A 10,137-nucleotide genomic window follows, 5' to 3' on the forward strand; every position below is an offset into this window, starting at 1 on the left:
ATGTATTTAAATAAAAGCAATATTCAGATTCCAAAGTGCGTCTGTTTCTTTTGTGATAAAGTGCCAGGAGCCGGTTTATTAACACAACTTCAGTTCAAAGCACATTTGAAACTTTTAACTGAGACCACCTGGAAAAGAAACCAACTTATGGAAGTTCAAAGTGCTCTTGATAAAGCATCATTTCCTGTTCCCATTCATAAAGCCAAGAGCCACACCAGGACACAATTTGCAGTTTCAAATAATGTAAATTAACTCTGGATACTGGATTGCTGTTTAACATAGAGGTGGCTGGTCTATGTCTCACAGCTAGATGGCACTGTTTGATTACAAGAGAAGATGGCAATAGCTACACACACATTTTTGAAAAGAGAAACTCATTTATTTGAAGAAACATTACAAAACAATTCTCAAAAATGTCAGGAAAAAGGTACTGAGAACACACATGCCTCCCTAGCAAATACATAGCAATCCTCTCTGAAAAGAAATACTTCCAAGCGGTCTTCAAAATAGTGTTCACAGTTCTGTATCCAAAGGGAAGAAAATGACTCTTTCCCAGAACTGGACCTCCACAACACACACAGCTGAGTACAATGATATGAACAGTGAGTAAAACTGATTTAAAACAAACTCTTCCGGTGACACTTGCACACTTGAGTTGTCACAGTTGAACAGTTGTGCACTTTGTACTCGTTTGTTTCCACTGTTGTTCCCTCTCTCTCTTTCTCCCGTTAGTAAAGTCAATTAGTGGGTCAGCACGTACCATCCATCCATACAAAGGTGGGGTTCACTGTGCAGGTCTGAGCAGGACAAAAAAAGGGCATCAGAGTTATTATTTGTCACTCCTTTTCTTGCCGTCTAACCCACGGTAACGAATCGGCTGCCTTTGCTGGTTTGTGCTGTGGCTGTGCGCTGATCTTTTAGGATACGGAATCGCTCGTTCAAAGTCATTGATGTCTGCTGTAGAGAGAAAAAAAACAAAACACACAGATTTTGAGCTCTGAAACTGTTGCTGAACCTTGTTTTATCGTTGAGCATTCCGCCAGAAATAAACGTGGCGTGCTCTTACCGGTTTCCCAACACTGTTGATGTCAAATTGGAGGGGCACCCCTTTTGGTATCTTCTTCTCCACAGTTTCCACCTTGACGGAAGCAGAGCTGGCAGTCGGGGGATGCAGGGTCCAAGCGGTGGGAGGCCTACGGTAAAGTCACAGAAACAGGCATAGTTTTACTGTGTCTTGAATGTGGTGTTTTATATCAATATCAATATGAATAAATGATATCTTAAAGCGGTATGTAAGGATTCTGCAGGGTTTGTGCTAAGCTATACTTACTCAGGCTGGGTCCTCGCTGTGGGGTTGTCAATTGAAACACTCAAGATACCATTGTTGGTTGTTGATGTACGCCACCTAGTGGATAAACAGAAAAGGTTTAAGGTAGCACACAAACGCAACAGATACTGACCCTAAAATGGCAAACAATGATCTTCTTGCCCTTCCAAATGATTAATATCTGCTGTGCAGTTTACTCTTCTTACACTATCACATATAGCGGTGAGTGACACAAGGAGTCCGACAGTTTAAACATCTAAATCCAATACAGACTGTGAGATCAACGAAAACTCACTGGCGAGTCCTGACGGGAGGCGCATGAGGAATTGGTTTCTGCACCTGTGCTTGTACCTGCAATGTGGAGCCAAGGACAAGACACGAGAATGAATGCAGGAAATCCTCAACACCTTCAGTTTTAATCTGTAGATAACATGCATTGACTCTCAAGGTCAATGTATGAACATCTCGTACTTTGAGTCCTCTGCGGAAAAGAAATGTGGCCTGGCGCGCTTCCCTTTGAGTCTGCTGGACAGGCGGCAGTGGTCTGCATGAGCACAACACAAAAAACTGCATTGAAGAACAGCTGTGTAATCAATGTAACTAAATCACAGAACATTGCATGTAATAGCTTATTGAACACAAAGGTATTGCTTTAACTGTTTAAGTCCTAATTATATGTAAAGAAATATCCAACGACAAGAGGAATAATTTAATTGTTGCAAGAATTAAACACAAACCATACATTTTCATACTCTAACAATGGTTATTTCACCACTTCAACTATTCTGCATTCTTTCAGAGAGGGAAAACACATTGTTACAAGTGCACTGTGAGACAGTACAAAAGTTGTTCCGAGGTATTCTCACCGTCGCCGAAGCTGAAATGGTCTCTTGACCGCTGTTGCATTCTGGGCTCTCTGTAAATCGGGCTGCCTGTACGGCCGCCTCTGGACCTCTGGCTTTCTGTACTGGGTCTCAGTGCGCTGAATGAACGGCATTGTTTTCTGTCTCGTTTTCTGAAAAGGGAGGTGCAGTGGACGATCTTTAATATGGATACAGGCGAAGGAAAAACTGAATGTGACTACGTCCTGTCAGCTTCTACTGATGCACAACAAGAAGAGTCACTGGTTGTTCAGAGTTGAGTTAGATAAGAGGTAATGTTAAGTTGTTTAGTTAAAAACAGAAATCCACATTCTTTAAAAACTTCAATTTTTAAACTTAATTAGATTTGTTTTGTTTAGGTTTATCATGAAGGATCAGTATTAAAACTTGTATTGAGAAAACCTTTCCACTTTTAGAAAGGAATGTTTATTATGAATGAACAATCCCACCTGTGAAAGGTGAAAGAAAAACTGTGAATATGGTGAAACCAAGACTAAAAAACTTGAAAGTAATGGGACACACAAGATAACAGCTCACTGAGGTAATCAACTTTGGACTCAGGGCAGGTTAGCTCACTGAGAGACACATACAAACCTACTATGGTATAATCAGACTGATTGACCAAATGTGAGGGATTGAACTGGTATTTCTGTATCCACTTGGGAAATAATGAAAATCTAAAAGATAACTTTGATAACGACTATAAAACTAAATGACATAACCTCATATTTAGTAGATAAAACAGCTAATGACCACTTCATGTTCACGATGGAAAACTTTCAAGGGCAGTTTGGACAAGACATCAGGAGGAGCAGATAACAAACTTCTGTATACCAGAAGAAGGCTGCTGATGTTTGTTGCCAAGCAATGGGATACGGAGAAAATTCTGCCTCCGGGTGTGATAAAGGTCAGGCAGAACCAGGTCATCAAAGCAAGAGGAGAACAGTGTGCTTGATTGTAGACAAAGCAAGCAAGACTGGCTTTTGTAACAAATAATGATGCAGATAAGTATTTGAGCTCTGTGGGTTCTTTGAATCTTTCTTTGTCACCTAGTGCAGAAAGAAGGTCTTTCAGAAGTGGATCAAGCTTAGATGCAATGTCGGCACTGCAAAGATTCACTTTGGTTTTCTTCAAAACAGGTGAGTTTTATATTGTGTAAGAGTATACTGTTTTATACTCTCTACCCCAACCGGCCAAGGCAGATGGCCGCCCACTTCCAGCCTGGTTCTGCCTGAGGTTTCTTCCCGTTAAAAGGGAGTTTTTCCTTGACAGTCGCCAAGTGCTTGCTCATGTGGGAATGTTGGGTCTCTTTAAATTAAATTAAAGAGTACGGTCTAGACCTGCTTTATGTGTAAATTGCCTTGAGATGACTTTTGTTGTGATTTGGCATAATATAAATAAAGAAGGATTGATTGATTGACTGTTCATTTCACCTGGAGAAAAGGACTTACTCTACTTGCTGGAGTCAGAACATTGTTTTATGGCTGCACAGTGTACTCCAACGTTCCTTTAGAAAGATGTATGTAAAGCTGTATCAGTGTCTGAATTCATCAGCTGGACATAAGAGATATTCTAACCATTTAATGTATACTCCATGTTGGATTTCAATATATTTTGTTTGTTGGATTTCAATATTGTACTTGCTTGTTCATACATCTTAAACCATCACAGACACACAGTCAGGGGTGGCCAGCAGCACAGGCCACATAGGTGGTTGCCTAGGGTGCCAAAGTGTTTTTTTTAAACCACATATGGTGGCACTGGGTGTGGGGTACTGGAGCTCAAGCCCGGCATGTTTACAGCAAAGCCCCAAATCACAGCTGCATAGTAACCAATGTGTTTTGAACAAACTGGTCAGCGCAACACGACGATGAACGGGAGAACCCCTCTCCTGTGTAGTTTTTTCACTAAGGGATGGAACTAAGCTGTAAAAACAAAATAATCACCAACTTCCATCTTTACCATGGTGTTATTTATTATATTTGGCAGTGGATTTAGTGTAAATGTGAGTGTGCATCGTATGTTTATGAGCCTATGCGAGCTAGTTATACAATTTAAACACTTTGTTAGGAAACAAGTGTCTCAATCTAAAATATAGCAGAGGGCACTAACACAGACTGACCCTGGACACAGTCTGATGTTTCAAAGGGTATACACTATACAGCCATGACTCCTATATATTCTGGGCAATCAATATCTGTGCTGCTAGTGGTCTAAGCGAATGCCAGAGGATAATATCAGATCCTGGCTTGCTGTGCACTGCAGTATGTCCTCAAGTACCTGGTTGAATGCTGCTCTGTTGAGTGAGCCGACCCGTTTGAGCAGGGCAGCTGGCCTCCTGGCTGCCAGCCCAGTGATAACCCCCTGACCCCGCCGTCGACCCGGAAGAGGAGGGAACCTTCTGTTTCTTAATTTAGATGGTCCTCCTCTCACACCACCTCCTGTTAAAGATAATATTAGCATTACATACGCACAGAGTTGTGTCGACAGAAAAAAATAAAACAACACAAGGGTTGGTGCACACCTCTTTGGACAGGTCCACCGGTCCTGGGCGAGACTCCCTTCCCCTGGGTTAACAGGCCTTTCTTCTTGACAGGTCGGCGGTTCGTGGTAGCCTGTTTTCTTTTCAACTGTTGCTCTTTTTTGTTCAACCGAATGATGTCATCTGGTGAGAGTTATCACACGATTAATTACAAACAAGGGCGCCTGAACCCTCAAATGATCCAGCTGAGTAACAGTGTATAAATAAGTTACCCAGCATTTACGATAGCTAACCTTAGTAGCTACTCTATTTCAAACGTGTATCATGTCGAGGACCTTACCTAGTGACATGTCCACTTTGTCGGGCACCGCTGGTTTTCTCCCCCGACCTGCTGTAAAATCACCTGTGTTCATACTGTTTAAAAAGAAAACCCCAACAGGCAACACCGAGAGCAAAACGAAATACAACAATAGTCGGTTGCTTGCTAACTGCTCGTCTCCTCTGAAGCTACAACAGTGAGCAAACCTCCCCCTAACGTAAACTGCGCCGTGCGTGCCTTGTGAAGACGTCACAATTGCATTGTGGGAAATGTAGTTCAAGCCGACAATAACAGTTACAAAACATTCACACCAGCGTGCTCGGTTGTGTAAGGAGGGAAGACGACAGTTTTGTTGCCGTTTCTCTCAGTTTGCGTCAAATTCATGTTGACAGTCAAGTTCAGACAGCTTTACTTTACGTGACTTTTAGTGTTTGCACCTTTTATGCTGCACTGCATTTTTAGGAGGTAAGTGATTCGAAGTTTGTATGAATGAGGAGATTCTCTGTCGTCGTCTTGTTGTTAGCCAGTTTTCTTTAACATGAAAACTGTGTTTCTTTGATGCATTTTAATTTCCACACCTTTTTTTAATGTGCTCCCAGGCTCGTTATCCACAGTAGAAAAAGACCCGGCTCAGTTTCCTCCTGCTTGACCAACTCATTCACCAGTGAAGCCAGCATGTCTGACAAAAAACGCAAGGCAACATCTGCTGCTGCTAGTCGACCCAGTGCCAAGCAGCAGAAGTTGGTTTCCACGAAGGAGGAGAAGAAGAAGCAGAGAGCTGCGGGTTGGCTACAGGAACTTGTGAATCAGCAGAGGAGCGAGAAAAGGGACATGAAATTAAACAAAAAGCGCCTCCGTTTTCTATCTGACACCCAGAAGATAAAACAAGGTTCAGACGGTGTTTTGTACTGGATGTTAAGAGACCACAGAGTACAAGGTAAACCCCCGAAACAAGCTGTAAATATGGCATACAGAAGCCATTTCAGCCTACATGATCTCAATGTTTAATATGCTTTATGTGTGTGTTTTACCTCTCTGTTACAGATAATTGGGCATTGATCCATGCCCAGCGGCTTGCTATAAAGGAGAACCTTCCTCTGCATGTCTGTGTCTGTCTTGTTGTTCCAGAGTCAGAGGTGTCCACCCTCAGACACTACAGCTTCATGCTGAAAGGTCTGGAAGAAGTTGCAAAGGTACAGACTTTTTGAATGCCCTGATTACAGCAATACATTCGAGTAGTGCAGAAAAGATGTTTTAATTAGTCCATGTTCATTTCATTGCTGAAAAAGCTGTGATTATTATTGTAATATATGTGCAATTACATTATCTGGAGATGTACCGTACTGATATTGGATATTATAAATCATTATTTTATTTAATGATAACTCATGAAATATATATCTATGTGTTACAGTTTGTTTTACAAAGTTAGGAAAGCTATGTTTCAGTCAAGTCTGACGTTGTTTTAAACGTTAAAAGAATTTTTAAAATCCCAGTCTCTTCTATACATTGAGGCATACAGCTAACTAATTAAACACTGGTATCAGATCAGTAGTTGGTATCAGCCGTTACCCAAAGCCCAGATATCAGTGTTGGGAAGTCAGATTGGTGTATCTCTAATATTGTACTATAGAAAACAAGCAAATAATAACACTAGACACTTCAATCATTAAATGAATATGTTCTAAACTTAATTAATGTCATGTTACTCTGGTAAGATTTGTTCTGTCTACTATTCATTGAAGTCTGTAGCAACAATGCTAAAAACTCTAGTTCCAGCCTCTCAAATGTGAGGATCAATTGTTTTTATTAAATCATTGAAAATGAAATATCCTTGAGTTTTATACTAATTGTCAGTCAAACCAAGCAATTTGAAGATGTTACCTTGGGTTCTGGAGAATTGGGCTCAGCTTTTTCATGGGTTTCTGAAGTTTTATATCTATTAATAGATACTAAAATAATTGCAGCGCTAGTTAAACAAGGTGTAAGATAATAGAAAATCAATCATTAGAATAGTCAGAATAAGAAAACCATTACATGTGTAAGTGTATGTATGTGGATTCAAATACCATTCAAACAGCCTGCATACAATGACATCCAGTAACCTGAGCACTTTCCTCAGGGGTTTGTGATGCATATAGTTGAACCCATAGTCAAGTCTTTGAGACTAAGCGTTGTCATTCTGCCCTGCCAAACAGAAATGTAAACGCTTAGACATCCAGTTCCATCTGCTGCACGGTTCGGCAGGGGAGATACTGCCTGGCTTTGTGTCTGACCACAGCCTGGGGGCGGTGGTGACAGACTTCTCCCCTCTCAGAGAGCCACTACAGTGGTTGGAGGACTTGAAAAAGAAGCTTCCAAATGACATCCCTCTCATACAGGTAAAATCTCTGATCTCTCTAGTCTATTGGATATCTCTGTTTCAAAGTCCTCCTGTCTTTTCCTGGTCATTTGTTGTCCTAATCATTTTCACAATGAACTGAACATGAAAAACGATGCAGTTCTTATTTAAAGCCTCTTGCCTTTATCTGTGTCTAGATGTGCACTCGCTATTTGTTATGTCATATGAGTTTTAACATCTAATTTCCTTTCATAGGTTGATGCCCACAATATTGTTCCCTGCTGGGTAGCATCTCCTAAACTTGAATATTCTGCAAGAACGATCAGGGGAAAAATTACCAAGCTTTTGCCAGAGTTCCTCACTGATTTCCCCCCAGTAGAGAAACACCCCTACACAGCTACAATAACAGCCAAAGTAAGTGCTGCAGTAACAGTGATTGTCATATTCAGACTGCTTTGATTATAAATATGCTTTATAGGACAAATAATCATCCAAGGCAACAAAATAATGGTTTGTCTCATTAATATTTGTTTCTAGAAAGCATGTGAAATAAGTGTTTTCTAAGATCAATACATAGAAAAGGGAGCTGTCAGTGGGATCATTGATGGGGAGGAATCGAAAGTCAGACTGCTGCAATAAAGCACTTAATATCAGCCATCAGCCACCTCCTCTCAAATAATTTATTGACACCTAGGGATGGGAGGATATAAGCTTTTATCTTATTTTGGGACAAAAACACAAGATATTTTAATCGTGGTGAATTTCCCATTATCAAGATGATCATAAATATCCTCACAAATGCCTTGAAAAAGCTGTCTAGCCCACTAATTTATACAGACATAAGTGATATCCTGATTTATTTTGAATTGCCATTTGCCACAAGGGGGAGCCTGCATCTTTCCAGTCATTCGTCACCATGGCTGAATGCTCCAATGTGTATGCTTGCTTATCACGTTGATAGCTAGATTATTTTTATTAATAGATTTTTTTCTCTCTTTGTTATTACGTGCTGGGTATTGGCGAGAGTCTGAATCTATCCTTTTTCACTAAAAAGGATGTTCACCCAAAATAAAGATATGTGTCCTATGATGTAATTTGTTTTTGTTTCTAAGCTAAATGTAAGCCAAAGTGTTTTAATGCCATTTTTTAATAGTTTTAAGAATAGTTTGTTGATTATTGGGATACTATTGTTAATCACAGTTTTTTTGACCAGGATAATCATGACATGACATGACATGTTCACATTTTGTCATAACCATATCTATTGACAAGTGAGTATAAACAGCAGGCTGTCTAAATATCACCCCAGCTCCAGCTATTAAAGCTGAGGGTTGTGTGCTTTCATCGCAGAGGAGTGATTGATGTGCCGTACACTGGTTTTAGCCTCCAGATTATGTGAGCTAGTTGAAAGGCTCAGTCTTTTTCTTTCTTCCTTCAACTCCAGTATGTATATTTGAGATCATCACTGTGAGTTGTGACCCCTGCTGAGATTTTCTCTTCTCTCTCCTCATCTTCACCTCACAGCCAGTAGACTGGGTTGAAACCCTGGCCTCCCTGCAGGTTGACAGAACAGTAGGAGAGCCGGAGTGGGCTAAGCCAGGAACCAAGGCAGGGATGGCCATGTTGGAGTCCTTCATTGATGTACGGCTCAAAGTGTTCGACACCCAACGCAACGATCCAAACGCTCCCGCCCTCAGCCAGCTCTCACCCTGGATCCGCTTTGGTCAGTATTAAAAAAAAAAAAAAAAAGTAGAATTTTACATAAATCATTGCTGAAAAAAATGTAGTTTTGTACCATTCTGCAGCTCTTAGAAACATATTCTTTTATTACCTCTTTCTCACATTTCCTTTCACTTTCTTCCGTACTTACGATCTAAACTCTTAAAACTGTGCTTATGTTTGGCACGCTTAATATAAAAGCAACATACTTTGTATAAGCTGCTTTCCATTAGGCTTTTATGGGTTCAGACTGTTGTTGCTGTTGGGTTAAAAAACTGTGTTTTTAACCCAACCCAGGTGTCCCTTAGTGATCAACATTAGGCCCCCTGTTATTTACTCTTTTTATACAAGTCATCATTCTATGCTGATGATACGTTTTACATACGATCAGGTCTACTGAAAACCAGACCATGTCCAGGTTACTGTCTGCTTTTGAGGAAATTTTTATGATACATTTAACATCCTTAGACTGTTCCAAATGAAAAAAAGGCATCATGTACACATTTCACAATAGTTTTGATGTTCCTACTCAACCATACTCATGATGCTGCTTTGTATCTATTAGATTTCTATTATAATACGTGGGATAACAGATTGACCTTTTTAAGTAGCAATCTTGAACATCACTGAAGATTTTCATTTGCATAAATCACTATCTGTCACCGAATAAGGTAACACAATGGTGATTGAGCCACTAATGAATGCATGTGCATTGGCAATATTTTGATTATTACGAACCAGTTGTCAGTGGCAATTTGCACATAAGGCAAACCAGTTTACCTCTAGGATAATAATAATCTTAATTGAATATAATCTAATCTAATATCTAATCTACCCTTAAACCATTTACAACAGTACCATTAAGTTCATTACTCGAGACAGCTATCACTCTCTCACTGGTAGTTTTATGAACTGACATCCTGAAGGAATCCACATGCCTTTTCATTTATGAGGTCTATGAGGATATTTAACATCCTTAGATGCACATTCCTCTGAGGGACTTAAAACTTTAACTTGCTGTTATTTTTAAGGTGAATTTAATGTTATTTTCATAAGTCCTGTCCAATC

General features: G+C 40.1%; 2 protein-coding genes across 4 annotated transcripts in view; one reads left to right on the forward strand and one right to left on the reverse strand.

The window, feature by feature from the left end:
- Positions 1–302: 302 nt before the first annotated feature.
- Positions 303–5,209, reverse strand: LOC133990447 (UAP56-interacting factor-like). Of its 2 annotated transcripts, none has more exons than XM_062428769.1 (9): positions 5,031–5,209; positions 4,733–4,873; positions 4,489–4,649; positions 2,194–2,342; positions 1,799–1,871; positions 1,623–1,678; positions 1,331–1,405; positions 1,067–1,193; positions 303–957 (listed from the first exon to the last, which is right to left on the reverse strand). In XM_062428769.1, exons 1-9 carry the CDS (start codon positions 5,101–5,103, stop codon positions 856–858), a joined length of 957 nt encoding a protein of 318 aa, XP_062284753.1. In that variant the 5' UTR covers positions 5,104–5,209; the 3' UTR covers positions 303–855. The 2 variants fall into 2 exon arrangements, with proteins under 2 accessions (XP_062284753.1, XP_062284752.1); XM_062428768.1 differs by having other exon boundaries at positions 4,489–4,636; positions 4,717–4,873.
- Positions 4,750–10,137, forward strand: part of cpdp (CPD photolyase) — a 7,201-nt gene continuing 1,813 nt past the window's right edge. Inside the window, exons 1-6 of one of the 2 annotated variants that reach the window (XM_062428767.1) lie at positions 4,750–4,876; positions 5,609–5,946; positions 6,054–6,202; positions 7,208–7,390; positions 7,606–7,764; positions 8,875–9,073. In XM_062428767.1, the coding sequence (XP_062284751.1) occupies positions 5,685–5,946; positions 6,054–6,202; positions 7,208–7,390; positions 7,606–7,764; positions 8,875–9,073 (952 nt within the window). In that variant the 5' untranslated portion in view covers positions 4,750–4,876; positions 5,609–5,684. Of the gene's footprint in view, positions 4,877–5,255; positions 5,475–5,608; positions 5,947–6,053; positions 6,203–7,207; positions 7,391–7,605; positions 7,765–8,874; positions 9,074–10,137 lie in introns of those variants that run through there. The other variant, XM_062428766.1, reaches the window with a different exon arrangement.

Source organism: Scomber scombrus, chromosome 11, assembly GCF_963691925.1.
Source record: "Scomber scombrus chromosome 11, fScoSco1.1, whole genome shotgun sequence".
NCBI lineage: Eukaryota > Metazoa > Chordata > Actinopteri > Scombriformes > Scombridae > Scomber > Scomber scombrus.